The sequence below is a fragment of the Taurulus bubalis genome (assembly GCF_910589615.1).
Source record: "Taurulus bubalis genome assembly, chromosome: 2".
NCBI lineage: Eukaryota > Metazoa > Chordata > Actinopteri > Perciformes > Cottidae > Taurulus > Taurulus bubalis.
Genome location: NC_136590.1, coordinates 14,164,838 through 14,181,933, shown reverse-complemented (window position 1 = coordinate 14,181,933; position 17,096 = coordinate 14,164,838). Strand labels below are relative to the sequence as shown.

General features: G+C 41.7%; 3 protein-coding genes across 5 annotated transcripts in view; 1 reads left to right on the top strand and 2 right to left on the bottom strand.

Moving 5' to 3' along the window:
• Positions 1 to 1,006: 1,006 nt before the first annotated feature.
• Positions 1,007 to 5,440, bottom strand: wdr24 (WD repeat domain 24; the record flags this gene model as incomplete). Of its 2 annotated transcripts, none has more annotated exons than XM_079237529.1 (9): positions 1,007 to 1,678; positions 1,777 to 1,961; positions 2,321 to 2,658; positions 2,784 to 2,888; positions 2,986 to 3,119; positions 3,199 to 3,311; positions 3,682 to 4,354; positions 4,538 to 4,715; positions 4,960 to 5,440. In XM_079237529.1, the coding sequence occupies 9 exons, from the start codon at positions 5,438 to 5,440 to the stop codon at positions 1,510 to 1,512; spliced, it is 2,376 nt and encodes a 791-aa protein (XP_079093655.1). In that variant the 3' UTR covers positions 1,007 to 1,509. The 2 variants fall into 2 exon arrangements, with proteins under 2 accessions (XP_079093655.1, XP_079093654.1); XM_079237528.1 differs by having other exon boundaries at positions 2,992 to 3,119.
• A 1,459-nt stretch (positions 5,441 to 6,899) lies between these two features.
• On the top strand, positions 6,900 to 9,047 carry LOC306753818 (uncharacterized protein; the record flags this gene model as incomplete). The annotated part of the gene is made up of 5 exons (XM_079237735.1): positions 6,900 to 7,024; positions 7,607 to 7,700; positions 7,874 to 8,033; positions 8,301 to 8,453; positions 8,866 to 9,047. 5 exons carry the CDS (start codon positions 6,900 to 6,902, stop codon positions 9,045 to 9,047), a joined length of 714 nt encoding a protein of 237 aa, XP_079093861.1.
• Positions 9,048 to 13,889: 4,842 nt separating this feature from the next.
• The window catches only part of rhbdl1 (rhomboid, veinlet-like 1), a gene marked incomplete at both ends in the record, with an annotated part of 32,707 nt that continues 29,500 nt past the window's right edge, over positions 13,890 to 17,096 (bottom strand). For both annotated transcript variants that reach the window (XM_079214069.1, XM_079214070.1), the window contains 2 exons: positions 13,890 to 14,161; positions 15,170 to 15,230. In XM_079214069.1, the coding sequence (XP_079070195.1) occupies positions 13,890 to 14,161; positions 15,170 to 15,230 (333 nt within the window). The remainder of the gene's footprint in view (positions 14,162 to 15,169; positions 15,231 to 17,096) is intronic.

Genomic DNA, 17,096 nt, shown 5'->3' with positions numbered 1-17,096 from the left:
CTAATGCTAAAAAAAAAAAAAAATACAGCAGTTCTGTGCAGACTGAGCCTCTCGGGTCAGGGATTTTCCTCCTGATTGGGATTTCCTCATACCGAGTACATTTGAAAATCCTCTACTGTGCCCGGGGCCTTGGCGGTGAAACGATGGGTTGACGGCTGCTGCTCAGTTAACGCCCTTGGCACGATATAAATGTTGGCTGACTTTAGCTTTCGCAGCTGATGGAGATACACCGGCTTCAAGCCTGCAGGTTTTTTTTATTTTTATTAACTCCGCCTAACTCAAACTTAACTTAAGATTTATTCATTTGAAACTTGGAGATGATGATTACGGTACTAGTGAGGACAACATACAGGAGTAGAGGACAAACACTTGTGTTGCTGAGCAGCATCCAGGATGTAAATGTGCCCAAATAAACACAATAAATGGTAAGAATTTAGACTGGACTGATCTGGTCTCCATCTCTGTGATAATTTACACGTCGCAATGGTTGTAAAATCCTCCAACCAGTTGCCATTAGGCTACACAGTAATGGGATGTGACGGATTCTGACAGCAACAACCAAATGTCAACCAGGACAAAGCTTTTCTGTTGAGGTTTGTCTCGTCTCTGTTGGCTTCCACACTTTTCCGTTGTGCGTCTCACCAGTAGTGAGCTATACAAGCTATGACAAGCAGCACACTGTCTAGCCGGAGGACTTGAGGCTAGAGATGTTGGCGGGCTGGCAGTTGGGATTTCTGGGCCCAAGAGAGTAAAGTATGATTGGGGAAAATTAATAAGTGGTTGTTCTTTCCTCTCACTAAAGTACCCTCAAGCTAAACTTTGTATTCTGACTCCTCCATTGGAACACAGAAGTAGAAGACTAGATGTACTGATTACTGGGCCACAGCCGGCTGTGAAACTGCAGCTGAATGAATCCAGCTCATTTGAACTTTCGCCGAGCTTCATCAGAAAAGCTAAGTATACAGTGTAGTTGACAGAACAGACTACTTCAAGTTCAAGTGTATTGCTTTAATGTATTGTTTGAATAGAGCTATTTCTCATATAAATTATTTCAACATTATCTACAGTCCTTCAAAATAAGATATAACATTATGTACAAACATTAACAATCTACAAACAATTCTTCCTGTACAGCCTACAGGATTTTACTGAGGGGTTTAAAAACAATGTAAAATGCAGCAAGTGTGAATTAACAAAATATAATTATAGTCTGTGAATATCTGTAACATTTGCTTATATGCAAATCCACCATTGGCTCATAATCACCAATTCAAACATGAATGTGTTTGTTCTTGAATGGCTGTCCAGGAGAGCGCGTATAATCCTCTTCCTCCTTTGGACTCGGTATATCAGACCTTTTACTAATCTTACTTCAAATCCTTCTCCCCATAGTGAAGAGAGACTCCAGTCCCATGCGGAGGAATGTGCTTTTTGTGTGATTCAGGCTGGTGTGGCGACTTGTTCCCAATCCCACCGAGCACCGGCTGTGTGAACCGTGGTCCTGATGGTTCAGGTGTACTCACACAGGTGGCCGCAGCCAGCAGGGCAGTGGGCGCTGCTCTTGAGCCAGTTCATGATGTGCTCCAGATGTCCACCGTGGCTGCAGCCCTGACACCACACAAACAGTCCCTTCACCACATGGTGGCACACTGCACATACACTGGCACACTGGTGGCACCTAGAGGAGAGACGCATGGCGCTTGTCAAAGCTCGGGTCATGGAAGAACAAATAAATAAAAACTTAAGCAACCAAACCCCCCATAAAACAGTCCATACCTGTCACAAATCCAGCCCTTGTTGCTCATGGCCCGTTTGCAGTTGCTGCAGTTGATGTGAAGTGTTGTAGACGCCTGGTTCAGGCAGGTGATGGCGCTGCACGTACTCAACTTGATGACCTCATTAGACACATTCCACAACTCAAATCGCTGTAGCAGGTCTATGTAGGACATGTACCAGTGCTCCTGAAATGGAAGCACAACTAGATCAGGGTTTCCAAACTTTGGTCTTTTATTAGTGAACAACTTATATACATCATAAATAAATCCTAAAGAATCCCAAGCCTTTGCTAGATCTTTTCCATTTAACATTAATGATATCCAATACATTTGTCAGTGCAAATGCATTACAACTAAAATGTATATTCAGGTAACTTTACTGACTTATTTATCAAATATTTAAGATCAGCTTGAAGTCAGTCAGTTGAAGTAATTCTTACAAAAACAAACATTTTCATTAATGCCCCTGCCAACACAAAAAAAACCTAGAGTCCTTGTCCAAGAAATTGTTCTAATGCAGTTTTTCAACACCTATCTTATCTGACCTGGGTGAGGTCATCAATCTCTTTACGGATCCGGTCCCCCAAGACGATAAGCACAGACACGGCCATCTGCACGTCGCCCTGCTCGGCGTAGTAGCTCAGCATCTCCCGCACAATGGGAGAGAAGAAGCTGGCAGGTAAATGTGGGGTAAACAGCGGCTGGGAAATGGAGATGAGGGAGAAGGACTCGATGGGCGTCAGACAAGTGACTTCTGCCTCGTTGCCGCTGACGTGCGGAGAGTCGGCCTTGTCCTGTTGAAGGTGCTCTGGAGCAGACGGGTTATCTACGATCTCGTGGCGCAGTTGGAAGGCCTCCTGGGGCAGCGTGCACTCCTGCTCTTCTGTTGTGACAAAAGGAGCAGAGATAATATGAGACAAAAGAGTGCTGAGCATGGAGAAAGCTATAAATAGTAGACACTTAGGTATGCAGTTCTTTAGTTTCCTCAGAGAAGGTACTATGACTGACCTGCTTGGTTTTCGTGCTCCATAGAGTAGAGGTCGTCGTCATCTAACTCAGCATCCCCAAACATGTACTCAGCCTGGCCTTCGCTGCCCTCAGTCTCCTCATTTTCTGAAAGGAAATCAAACAAACAGCTTATTTAGACAAGTCTTGAATATTATACCGATAACACAAGTACAAACAGATGAGCTGAAGTTTTAATGGCCACTCTCACCTTCATTATTATTGCTGATGTGCACGTTTCCAGGCTCCAGGTGAAGGTTGTCCTGCCTGCTCTCACCTTTATTGCGCTCCAGTCTACTCTCTGTGCCCATCCCCGAACTCATTTCCTTCATGTTGAAACTGAGAGCACAATGTACATCAGCATTAGATTATGAGTGACATTACTGTTTTGTGATGGTGCACTAAGAAAGGAGTTTACCTGTTCATTAAAGGCAAGGTGCCCAGTTTGCTGAGGCTGTGGTTTAGACCGGGCGTTGTGAGGTTTGCTGGGTCAGAGAACATAATTCTCAACATGGCCCATGTTGTGGAAACCTTTGCATTAAAGAAAAAAAAGACACGTTATTGATTACACTATTACTGTATCACACATTACTATTGAAAGGAATGTGCTAAAAAATGACATGTTACTGTAACCAAGATACACCAGCCTCAAGCTTGTTGACTTTTTTTTTTAGAATAGATCATAGAACTAATTAAACAAATATGTATAGTTATTGTAAGTTACAAATGTGAAATGGGTTAATGTTTTATAGTAACATTATATATTTTTAAAATCATAATCGGTCAAGGTCACATTTAAATTGAAAACACCCAACTGGATTATTTGTTAAAAAAATAAGAAAGAAAGAAATAAAGAAAACAGCACCAAGTATAGATTTGTTCCTGTATTGATCGGTCTAACCTGAGGTCTTTTGAGCTCCCGGGCCACCTTGGCGTTGTGATCACACAGCTCCGCAAACGGCTTCCCACAGAGGAGGTAAAGTTGTGCCGTCTTGACAAACCAGTCCATGCGGTTACTATCCAAGTCTGTCTCAAAGACACTAAGGGCGCTGGACACATGGGCAAACTGTTCTGTCGGGTCGGGCTTCTTGAAGAAAAAGATGGGGTAGCGTCGGTCGCCTCCAGGGTAAGGCTTTCTGTTGGCGTCACTGCTGATCAGACTCTCCTTGGCTGCAAAGGCCAAGTCACCGAACAGTCCAAAGCACAGACCCTCAGGGTTGGCCTTGTCCACGGGACGAGTTGCGTCCTTGAACATGTGTTGGTAGAGTGTGCTGTCCTTAGAGCCAGAGAGCAGAAAATGAGGGTCATGCTGGTTCCGCCACACTATACCAGTAGTCACATCCTTGTGTTCCTCAAATGTGGCGAAGGGAATGAAAGGTCTGCGGACATCCCACACATAGATGTTGTGATCCACCATCATGGAACAGGTGGCTAAATGAAACTTCTTCTCAGGCCGCCACTTAACCCGCGCCACTGAGGCGATCGTCTGGACACAATAAATCTCCTTAGCCCGGGTTGTGGTCATGTCCCAAACTTTCACCATTTTGTCCCTGCCCCCTGTCGCCAGCCATCCCCTAAAATAGAAATAAATAAAGGGAGAACGCTATTAACAAATGACAATAATAATAATAATAATAATAATAATAATAATAATAATAGAAAAACACCCTACCCAAGCACTACTAATTGCAAGTGGCAAACAGAATGACTGTTACTTTTAGAAAGTCGGTTTGTGTAACAAAGGAACTTTAATTTACCTGTCATCGGGGTGCCAGTCGCAGCAGAACACAGGGCCAGTATGAGCAGTGAACATTCGCTCATAGCGGTCTGGACGCCTAATGTCCCACACCTGGACGTTGCCGTTTTCAAAGGTTGCAGCAAATGTGAAATAATCCTTAATGCTGAACTGGACATCCCTTACACTCTCTGACTGACCTGGAAGAAAGTTGAAGAAAAAAATAAAATACATCATCTTCTAACAGTAACAACAATACTTCTGCTCCAACACAGTTTTTCACAAAATCGCGGAAAACAGTTAGAGTGTGCAAATAATTTCACAAAATTCCCAGTAAACAACACTGTAAAATCTTGTTAAGATGACATTTATCTCATGCAAAACACACAGCAGCTGTATTTCAGTTAATAGTAATAATCTGATGCATATCACAACATATTTTACCTGAGAAAGTGCTGACCGACTCCTTCTTGCGCAGGTCGAAGCACTTCATGAAGCCATCCTGCGAGCCACTCAGCAGCATGTAAACCTCTGAGGGGTGGAAGCACACCTTGTTGACAGTGCGTTTGTGTTCTGTAAACAGCTGGTCCTGCTTGTTACGAGAGGGTTTTCCCAGGTTCCAAGTGACCACTGCCCCATTGGTGGCAGCAGTGGCTAGCAGGTTCTCTTCCATCTGGTGCCACATGACATCCGCACAGCTAAAGTTGAGAGAGGGTTTGCGGCCGACACGTAGATTCAGCTTCTCCACAAACTGCTCCTCCTCCAGTGCGTAGATCTTGAAGATGTTGCGGCCAGCTACCACTACCTGCGTGGCATCCCGGCAAACGCTGATGGCGTTGGCAGGAGCGTCCAAGTGGCAGAACATTGTTCGGCCACTGATGGCACTGCTGCTGTGGGCTGTGGTAACACGTGACATCTTCTCCATGTTCCTGAAGCAGACAACAGTGACTTCACTTGAGCTCAAAGTGCATCAGGTGTATAGCTAGTTATTTGCTACTTTTCCAGCACTACTTTAAACAAAAACTGAGTAGAATGTAAAATGTTTTAAAGAAGTTCAAATATCGACCAGCAGGTGGCAATAAAAGATGTTAGATCTCTCCAGTAGTTGATGTAGAGGCCAGAGAGGTAGCAGTAAGTGCAACATTTATGCATGTTTAACATTTTAGACAATGAAACGGCTTCAGTACTCACTTGAGGAAGAACTGCCGGCCTTGTCAATGTCTGCAGCAGCACAGAGTCCTCTTCATGTGCTCCCATGAGAGCCAAATTACTAGTGAGAGTTTGCCACGTCAATAACACATAGAAATAACATACAACATGATATTGTCAACAATGATCTGTTATTTACACTTGGGTCACAAAGACATGGAAGCTAAGACTGACTTAATGTAACATCATATATAAGCATCTCGTTATCATTGGGGGTACCGAAAGTCTGTCACCTTCTTGCTTTAGTGTTACATTTACATATGAATATATATTATGATGTCAAGATGTCTTTACTGTGAGATGGTTTGTTAATCACCTTCTGCCTCGTGCTGGTTATTGATTCATAGCTGCTTTAAGCTCACGATGCAGTGGGAAACAAAACGAGCGATCCCAAAGAGTGGGACAGCCTTCTCACTCCAGTGACATGTGGATTACAACTATTCAGCTTGACTCTTGATTTGGTGCGGAGGTGGTAGTTCACTTTCCTCCAAAATAGGGTTACATTTGAGATAATATGATCTATCCGTTAGCTCTTTGACTTTATTCACGTGTATGCGGATGTGTTGGCTTCACATAACGTGAGCTGAACTCGCTCAACAGACCGTAAACATGACAGGAATGTGACGCTCAAGCTAGCTGGCTAACCGAGCTACCAAGCACTTTTGCAAAGAAGTAACGCGCGCGACATTCGTTTTACCAGCATGTCGGATAGTTAGAGACATGTAAAACACACAAATATATAAGTATACTACTGGGTGACAGCGTCTACGCAAACTCATTACAAAAGTATTTCAGGGGACAAACCTTCTGAGGTTGTTGCTCAATGCTTGCGGCACCGGAAATAGTATTTTTTTTTTCTTCTTCTTCTTCTTCTTCTCTAGTGGGAGTAGTATTTTGCTCTGTCATCTCGCGGGAGTTCCGTGTCTCATAACGGAAGTATCGCCACGTGACTTCCACTACAATTCATTCAGTTGTTTAGTAGAGGAACTTGTGGTCTGTTTTTGTTTTGTTTCCGCGGTCTTTCTAACTAAGGTAAACGTGGAAAGTGCAATACTTTCTCATGTTAAATGTTAACATTCTGCAGTCCGTTCGTGTCGAGCAGAGGTTATTATGTTTATATTTTTATTATTATGTTTGTCTGTGTTTGCAGGTGATGGTGTGAGCTCTCTGTTGCCATGAGCACTCTGTTTGCCTGTGAGGACCCAGCCACATGGAGGAGTGTGTATGGAAAATATTGGGATGTAGTGGAGGCAAAGTCCAAAAGCAAGAAACCTGGAAAGCTGCTGAACCTCGACAAGTGGTAAATTATTTTAAAACCACATTCAATGTCACTGAATTAAGATGTGGAAACATTTCACACTTTAGTAAATCATGCTTCCTCATTCAAAATATGTCATCTTGGTTTAAGCATCAAAGTGCATTCTCAAGTAATACGTTAAATAAGTTTGACAAAACAATCCCAATTCAAGGTCTACTTAAAAGCTTTTTCTGGGGCTTTCAACTGTATCACAGTGACTTCATCACCAGAGAGGGCTTGCTCAGTTGTAGTGGAAATGGATTTGTTGACATTTCAAATCAGTAGCTTTATGATTTCACAACAGTACTTTTCCTTCATATAAGTTATCTCTCTGCCATCTGTTGATGAAGGCCTCATGATAAAGTTGAAAGATGTGGAAAAAGCTAGTAAGTGGACCTTGAGTTAAGATTGTATCCGTCACAAAAGGTTTCAAGTGTCTTTTTTTTTTAAATAAATGAAGATATAAAAAAAGTGTATATATGTTTATCCCTGTATATGAAATGTGTTCAATGTATTGAGAAGAATCAACTGTCGCTTTGGAGAATAAGATTAAAGGTAACTGAGCCTGCGTTTGTCTGTGGTCAGGTATCAAGATGAGCTGCCTACACTCCTTTCAAGTCGACCTGACATTCATGTCACTCAATCAGAGCTGGTGAAACTGATGGAGTGGAAGCTTACTGTAAGTGTTATCTAGACATTAAACCATTATAATGCCAAAGAGCTTTAACCCGCCCACAACAAAAGATTGTCAGTAAATATTCCCTCAAACATATAGCGTTGATGGACAGCTATGAAGAGGCTCTAACGGTGCATCAGCTGTGTCCTTGAGTGGCCCTGTGTGCTTTCCTGCAGAGGGGGAAGTTCAGGCCGAGGCTGCAGCAGCTGGTGGCTTCCAACAGTGAGGACACTGTGGAGAAATGTTCCAGAAAGGCCTTCAGCCTCCTGCCTGATGTGCAGGCAGCGATCGCAGAGCTCAGCTCCCTGAAAGGAGTAGGCCCAGCCACCGCTTCAGGTTAGCACAGCATCTCCATTCGCTTTCTGAAGACACTTTATTGAATCTGCTTTCAGCAAATTGATGAAAGCTTAAGTATTCTCATTGATCAAAAATCATTGTGATACTTTTAAAGCATACAGTGAAAGCCTTCTCAGTTAGTGTTCCAGAGGAGTCCTTACACTGGTGGATTGAGTGGCTTGGACTCCCTGTTATGTATAACTAGTTTGTATTCACCTCATGGATAAACTCAGCATGGCTTGGGGCTGACTGTCCATTTTGTTCCAGCTTTGTTGGCAGCAGGAGCTCCAGAACAGGCTGCCTTCATGTCCGATGAAGCCATGGAGAGTGTACCAGGACTAAAACCCATCCAATACACAGCCAAGCACTACACTCTCTACTTGGGCAAAATGATCGAGTGCACTGAAAAACTAAACAAAGGTGAGCTGCTTACCGTCCCCACATATCTGAAACAAACTTAAAGAAAACGATTGTTCTTTTCTAAATCAAGGCTTAAAACTTTTTCATTTGTCACTGCCTTTTATGAAATAGAATTTGGGACCATTAATTCATATTTTGCACTGTAACATTTATTCTCCTATTTAATCAGTTATATCAACATTTTCACAGTGGCTATTACAAGTGGAAGATGTTATGTTGTACTACTGTACAACTTTGCATCAAAGGGAATTTAATTTGGCTTTCTTTACCCTTTTCAAACAAAAAAATATTTAAATGTATTCTGTATTTAAAATAATGTTAAGACACTTTGATAGGTATTTTTTATGTTCATCAGTGTAATAAAAAAACCTCTACTTTGATACTGATTTCTGGCCTCCCCTCTCGTCCTCAGTGGATCCCCAGCAGGACTGGACGCCCCACAGGCTGGAGTTGTGTTTGTGGGCGTCGACCACAGCCAAACAGCACCAGCTCCCACTTCTAGAGGAGGTTGATGTGAAGGCCAGCAGTGTGAAGAAGAAGGGCCCAGATGCCGACACTGATCAGAGACCAACAAAGAAGCTCAAAACAAGATAAAAACAAATATTTCACAGTATTTTTTTACTTGCTTTATTGTTTATCAGTTTTTTTTGTTTTTCCAAAATAATAAAGCCTTTATATCAAAGGGAGTATATTGAGTATTTTCATTTTTTTGTTTGGAATCATGTAGTTCAGTCATACAGTTGTAAGTTGCAGCACAATGATAATAGCTGTGCTGAAACACTAAAAACAACGGTTTTGACGTTGCCACAGTATTGTTCTTTATTTATAGTTTCTAAATTAAAGCAAAGTACAATGAACAGTACAAAATAAAACAAAATATATTCATATATATACAATATAAAATGGTTCTGTTCAGAACATTTAAAAAGTACAATAGATTGTGAAATAAATAATGAGGACTTTGATATAAATTATCCATATGTAAATTTAGTTTTCCTTTAGTTTCCTGATGACTGAGAAAAATAGCTTCTGCTTTTTCTTTTTGTAAACGCTGTGTTGGTTCAATCTCTTGTCCAGTCTGAGAGATTGAACCTCGTAAGCTTGGCACCATTTTTATCAATACAAGTGAGCAGCTCATGAAAAACTACAACAGCAGCACAGATATGACTTTCTAGAATTCTAAACCTTCAGAGGGAAACGACTCATCTTAAGAAACCTCCTGTTGATATTTGCATGACACAGAGTGGCTCAGGCAGTTTTGGGGAACATGAAAAGTATACGTACCAAAGCTAGAAACTGGGAAACTGGGACTTTTAGCAATGTTCTCTGTTCCAAACCAGACAATATATCCTAAAATTTAAATCTGACCACAGTAAACATTTTTAACGCATCAACATCCAGGATATTTTGAGAACTGAAGCCAAACGTCTGTACATTTGAGGGCCTTGAAACCCTAAACCAGCATTTGGGGTTTCAACGTCTTTGTTGTCAGAACAATTCCATCTCTGGAGCTACAGTAGTCTGCTTTACCTGCAACGTCCCCGCAGAGAGATATATATCCAAGTCGCATTAATTAAACACTAAGAAAAGGCAACCTGGCCGGCTTGTTGGTGAGCAGCAGTTCTGAGCAGCTACTGTATATATTAACAATATCAATGTCTCTTATGGATTCTGTGCATGATCATGTAAAATAATACACCACACAGCTGACAGCAAAGCAGCCTTTCTGCCCGGTGCTTAGTTTGGGGCGCATCTACGATAGCAAGGCATTGGGCATACCAGCACAATGGATTGGCATAGGGAGGTAAAAAAGCATCAAAGAATGTTTATGGCAGTAGAGAATATGGCACATGGCAACATGTCAGTTAACTACATCGTAATAAGTGCAAAAAGAAAAGCCCACATATGACAAAATACAGGAACAGGAAACAGCAGAAAAATGTCAAGTATGTTGCATTTTTGAATCAGACGAGCACATAAATGAACAGTAGTTTGTGTGCAGTCACACCATCAAGGGTTCATGTATAAATGAGACTCGGATGAGTTGGCTCTGACCTTTTAACATCACCTCGTATCGCAGTCATGGCTGTATAGAAACCAATCAAGAGGGGGCATGTGGAGTACACAAAGTGATGGATCACATGTTATTGATAGTCTGCTCCTATTCAGCTCATGCCATCTCTCGCCGTGTCTTTCTTATACTGTTGAAAACAAATATGTCACTCAAAAGGCAGCAATTAAATTAACATCATGCAGCCTGTCAGCTCCACTTATTGAAGGAAGATATCCTGTTTACGTTATAGCTTTGGGCTCCAGTGTATTACCGCAACAGCCATGCATCATCCTGACACTGGGGGTGTTGTGACATGGGCACGTACGCTGCTGAGGTTTTATGAAGAGTGCCGACAGCGTAGTTTCTGCTGTTCCGCCATCCCTCACAAACCATAAACCGTCACATACTGTCAAGCCCAATGATGTGAGTCAGGCCTCAATCACTCATTTCCTTTAGGATGCTCTCTGAGAGCAGGAGAAGGCTTTCATGAGACAGGAAGTGGCATATTTTAGGAGGTGTTGGTACTTGGAGATTTGGCTTACAGAGACATAAACAAACTCCTGAAAAGTTTCCCTGCACCTGGTTGTTTAAGATTCACGCACTGCTCATTTTCTCTTCTGTTTATGATGATATTGTCTGCTTTCTTCAGAAGCTATTTAAAACCAAACACTGGTCGTTTCACTTTGTATGAGGAGTACATAGTTGAGTATCTTTTGAGGGGCTACAAGAAGTCACAAGCCTTTGATTTTCATCCTGCATGTACTTCCAGGATTGGTAATATTCAAAGTTAATGTGTTCTACAAAAATTTACATTTACTAGCCCTTTTGGGTTCCTATGAATCTTCAGTTAAAGAGGCACATTAACCTCCTCTCCGGCTCTTTATTTTCATTATAGGCTAGCAGGATATGTATGCATTATTCATCGATGCATCTTTGCTATACCAAGCAATACTATTTCCAAGTATGCACAAGAATTTCTACCACGGATCCATTACTACTATGTATTGGCTGATCTTTTCTTTTTTAATGCATCTGAAAATTGCTTTTTCTGGCTATATCACAAGGATTTCCTCATTTAGCACAGAGTCTTCTGTTACTTCTGACAGTTTCATGTGGACGCAAATGCTGAGGACTGTATTTATGACCAACTATCAAAATTGGCAAATGCATAACATTTTTCCCCCAGGCAGCCAGTGGACATTCAAATGAATTATTGATTGAAAGACTGAAAAATGGAACGTAGCATGAGTAAGTGTAATTGCTGTCCTCGCCTCAGCTCTCCAAAAAGCTTGAATCACTCTGGAGATAATGTAGGACAGAAGCTCCGTCCGTAATTTGTTATTTGCAAAAGAAGCGCTGCAGCGAGGCGTCTGCACGCTGCAGGGGAGAGTTTGGAAATGTGAGCGCTTGTAAAATTAAGCTGCAACAAGTTGTAAAATCGTCTCGCTACATGAAAATATCTCAAACTATAGTCCATTCAGAGTTTCACAGGTTCGTATTTGCACAGTTTGTCTTTTTTTACCTCACCTGTTGAATATTCACAATAAAGAAATTAGGTTTGATCACACCCAAACATTTTTTCACTGTAGCTACAAACACGCATCATCCTCTTCTTCTTTTACACTCTCCAATTAGTTCTTTCTATGGCTTATTTAGTAAAGCACTAAAGATTTATAAAATCAAGCTTGAGTCATTGGTGGTCAATTTTTTCAGAGGATCAAAGCCATACAGAGTTATCAGAAGAACAATCATAGCATTAATGTTGCACCATTTGAAACGTTTCTCTCTCCCCTCTCAAAGAGGAAAAAAATACAAATAAATATACTCTTGGTTATGAACATACATTTTACACATCCACTATCAAATGAAAAACGGGGACAACTTAATAACACTTTTTTTTTCTTCTTTATAGGTACATTCCTTTACAAAAGTATACAGTCCCTAAGAATGAGAAACTGAGGTATAGACTGGGCCTGACAGAGAGACCCCAATGCCCATTGGGACACGAAGGTTAGAGGTCAGGTGATGACGCATCCTTGCCCTCCCCAGTTCAGTCTGTCAGAGCGAGAACAGGCAGAGGCCAGTGTGTGTGTGTGTGTGTGTGTGTGTGTGTGTGTGTGTGTGTGTGTGTGTGTGTGTCCTTGTCTCGCTGTGAGCCACAGAGCATGAGATGGCATATTTTACATGGTACGCCTAGCAAGTTGGTGGCTAGTTTGACACAGCAACAACAAGTAGTTCGCTCTCTTAAGTAACGACCATCCAGGAAACTTTACTCATGAGCTTCTTTTTCGTTTCCTTTTTTTCTCCTGTCACACGGGCACTTTCATTTCCCATCTTCATGTTTTGTCTATGTTGTGTGAACTATGAGTCTGTATCCACAGTGTATGTATTATGTCTTGGAAATAACATAAAAAAACAGATGTGTTCACACCCCATTAAATGAAAATGACAGTAATGCCTCTACTCCTTGAAGATAACAGAATCCACATAAATCTTTAAAACTTGTTACTCCATCTTTCCTATAACTGCTCTGTGAAAGCCTATTGCACTGCAAATCATTTTGACTGAGGTTTTATAAATCGGGCAGGAGGTCCTGCTTAGCAGCTCAATTTGAAGAAAATGTTCTGTTAGTTGTTTTTTGTTTTCAATCAGTGTCAGCAATTCAGGAAAAAGTTGTGAGTTGCAGCAGGGTTATGAATTCAGCTGCCTCCAGAAATAAATGTGCTCTTCCTGAAAAACTTCTTTAAATTCTTTTATAGCAGTTGCAGCTCTGATTTCTAGCACAGCCAAACATTCAGGCATCAACTCTGCTTAAGTGCTACAAGCTAAGTTTAAGGGGCGTTGCTGCAGCTGATCCTCAATTCTGACCTTCATGAAAGACAGAACATTTCTCATAGTGTAATCAGCATAGTCACCGACACAGCATACGCTTCCTCTCCTCCCTTTAATTGCTTTTCCTTTTCACCACAGGCATGTGTCATCAACTCAGATTCTTTTTTCCGTAAATAAAAGACACACTTAAAGAAATGATGAAAGAACATTGATGAAAAATGTTCACTCAAAGTTTAGTGCTGGTAATGTGGATGAGTTTTCAACGTATATATAAAAACATATAATGCTCTTCAAAATGGATCTAAAGGGACTTTCACCTGTACATGTTGCTACTGTAATCCCTCTTTAATAAAAGAGGCATACTTCTTTGATTTGCAAAGTATCTGTAAAAAAAAAAAAAAAGGATTCTTGGTCGATTTTAGTTTTGAAGGATTTCATATCATTTCGGGCTAACTTGAGAGGAGATGCTAACTATGGTCAAAGGGGAATCTTTGTTTGGAGCAGGGTTGGGGTCAGTGTGTATGTGGAGGAGGGCCTGTGGGGGGCCTTCATCAGGGAGGAGGTGGTATCTGCACCCCCAGCAGCTCATATGCAAAGATGTTCCAGAAGATAGCGAAGAGGAGAAAGGTGATGAAGGAGAAGACAATCACCCACCAGGAGCACTGTTTCTGCAGACTCTCCTCATAGCTGCGCAGAATCAAAAGCCCCATGCTGATACCCACCACCGCCCCCGACAGGTGGGCCATGAAGCTGGGCTGGGGCCCCGAGGACGGCAGTGGCGGTGAGAAGCGAAGCCAAACTGCACGACCCACCTCTGAACTCACTACGGAGGAGAGATGAAAGATAGAACCTCTTTAGTGTCCGCTCTTGATGGTTGCTGTGAGGACATCAGAGCACACTACCGCCCTGTTATTTTGTCATGGCTTTAAAAATATGGCGGAGTGCTAGATGGGAAGATTAATACCACTTTCATGTCTGCATGGTGTAACTACAGGAGCTGGTTAGCTTAGCTTAGCAAAAAGACTGGAAACACTTGGAAACAGTTAGCCCGGCTATCCCAGTAACTTACACTTCATTTAAAATCATACACTGTTTCACCATCCTCCTAAGAAAAGAAGTAATTTGTATAACCACATATAAAAAATAGGGCCTAGGTCTTTATGTCAACTAAAGATGAGCTATACTGTGTAGTGCAGTACGTGTTTCATCAAAGTCTACTTCTGCAGACAAAGAAAGCTCACGGGAGGATTTAAACGGATCTTTACTCAAAATTGCTTTCAAATGTTATTTGCCGTTGTTGGTTGATGTTCTCCCAGAGTCCGAGCTGAATAAACACTTATAGTATATAACCAGAGCAAACGTTAATTCAGTCTTAACAGTTCTCACATAAACGATGTGTCACATTTTATTGAGAAAAGATGAATTCCCTGTTTGTAAAAAACACTGAGGAGAAAATAAACACTGCAGCAGAGACTCTCTGCTCTCTCCGTTTGGGGGCGTCAGGCTCGGGACAGATGGAAGGAACATATTGCTCACTAATGAAAGTCACAGTGTATCGGTCCTCGTGGAGAGAAAAAGGACAAGTGGTATGACTCAAATGCTTTGAAAACAAAGCAACGTGTCTAATCATGGAGCCTCTCACATTGCGCAATTAACAAAGATAGCTTGAGAAGCATGCCTGTTGCTGAGCTTTGAGACATTTGTATTGCCTTTCACATGATAAATACAGGTGTGCGGACATTACATATGCTAAAAATGAAAGATTGAGCAATATATTCAACACAAATAGAACACAAGTGCAGGGCTTTGAGAGTAAATCTGGACCACTTACTGCAAACTAGCGCCAGGATCATGCGGAGCAGCTTGTATGGACAACGCATCCCAGCCCAGTTCTGCAACACAGCAAAAAATGTGTCTCGTCAGCAATCACGACACAAACAACCATGACATATATATGAGTATATTAACGAAAGAAATGCTTCAGCTTCTATCCTCTGGACATATTTAGACCTAAAAGAGAAATAACCAAGATCCATATGAGAGAGGAGGAAGAAGTTACACAACACACAGAAGTGATGATACACCTGGCTGCTCTCCTCTTACTGGTTCCAGCCTAGTGGCACTCCATTAATTAGGGCTAAGATAATTTAACAGACGGGTAAAATGGGCCAATAAATAGCCATTGCGATTCTCCGGGGGGTAACACTAGGATGAAAAGTTGTACCGATCACATCGCTCCTTAAATTCTTAGTTGTGTGAATGTGACCCAGGGCCAGTGTTTATCCTCTTCTCTAAATGGTGAACGGCATGCAAAATTAAAGACAGGAGAATATAAATAAAAGCTGCCGCAACCATACATATAAAAGCAAGCGAGGAGTGGCCGCGCACAATATTTCCCCAAATAAATGATTCATATCATAGAGGAGAAAAGTCGACACAGTGGTGCAAAGGAGTAAGTCTGAGCTGGGTGTGATGAGGTGATGCTGCTCTCGGATGGGAGGCAATTTGCTTTGACGTGGCTCTGAGGAGAAGGGCAATCTTTAACCAAACGACAGCCAATCCATTTAGTCTGTTAGGCATCTTGTTATCACACGGCGGACATTGAAATGGAGACTCGCTGAGGTAATCTGTGTGCGAGGTGCAGGGGATCATTCAGTGACTCGAAGAAAGAGTGCTTGCTGATCAGAAGACACAAATATAAAAACTAAACACATAAGGGCTCATTTTGAGCGCTATACATGGTTCAAATATGTTTTAGCTGGAGCCGCCCGCATGACTTATGGAGAGACACACCCACAGCGGCGCTTTAAAATGTTGAGTGAAACAGATGATGATGCTTGATGGGAGATGGCTGGGAATTTACTGGGTCGAGACTGGAAAAAGGTTTCAAAATGTCCTTCAAAAACACAAACTCATCAGAGCAGAACTAAGACGTGCCTTAAAAGATTTCCCCGTTACAAACAGGCATCAAGTGTAAAAGACGAAATAAACTATCTGTTAGCTGCTTAGAGCACACAGTTACAGAGTCTTTGCTTCAGGCCTGTCGGTGCACTTTGATTTCTATCCCTGCTGGCATCTCTGCTGCCCACAGTTAACAGCCACGTTAGCTAAAGTGATTCGTCAGATGTAACACTGCCTCGAGAGTTGAAGAGAATGTGGAAGGCATTTCACATATAAACCTTGTGACAAACAAATACTGTAAAAAAAAAAAGAAGCTCTCGAGCAGCATCAAGGGGATTCCACTACTTGTTTTTTCAGTGGACGTAAATAAATAATTAATAATGAACACGCGCCTGTAATGTCAGTTCACGTTAGATTCATCAATACAAATGACAAGCACAGTGAAAACATGTTATGGTGGGGTAAGCTACTCAACAACAAAGTTCAAAGAGCTTCTCCAAAGAGGTCACGTGGAATATTCAATGGCACATTTCCAAAAGCTGCTGGGCAGTAAAATATATGTATCAAATAAATGTGATGACTGTTGCAGGGAAAACCTGCAACAAACATCTATTGTCAAAATAAGAATATGTACACACACACACACACACACACACACACACACATACACACACACACACACATACACATACATACACTCACCTAAAGGATTATTAGGAACACCATACTAATACTGTGTTTGACCCCCTTTCGCCTTCAGAACTGCCTTAATTCTCCGTGGCATTGATTCAACAAGGTGCTGAAAGCATTCTTTAGAAATGTTGGCCCATATTGATAGGATAGCATCTTGCAGTTGA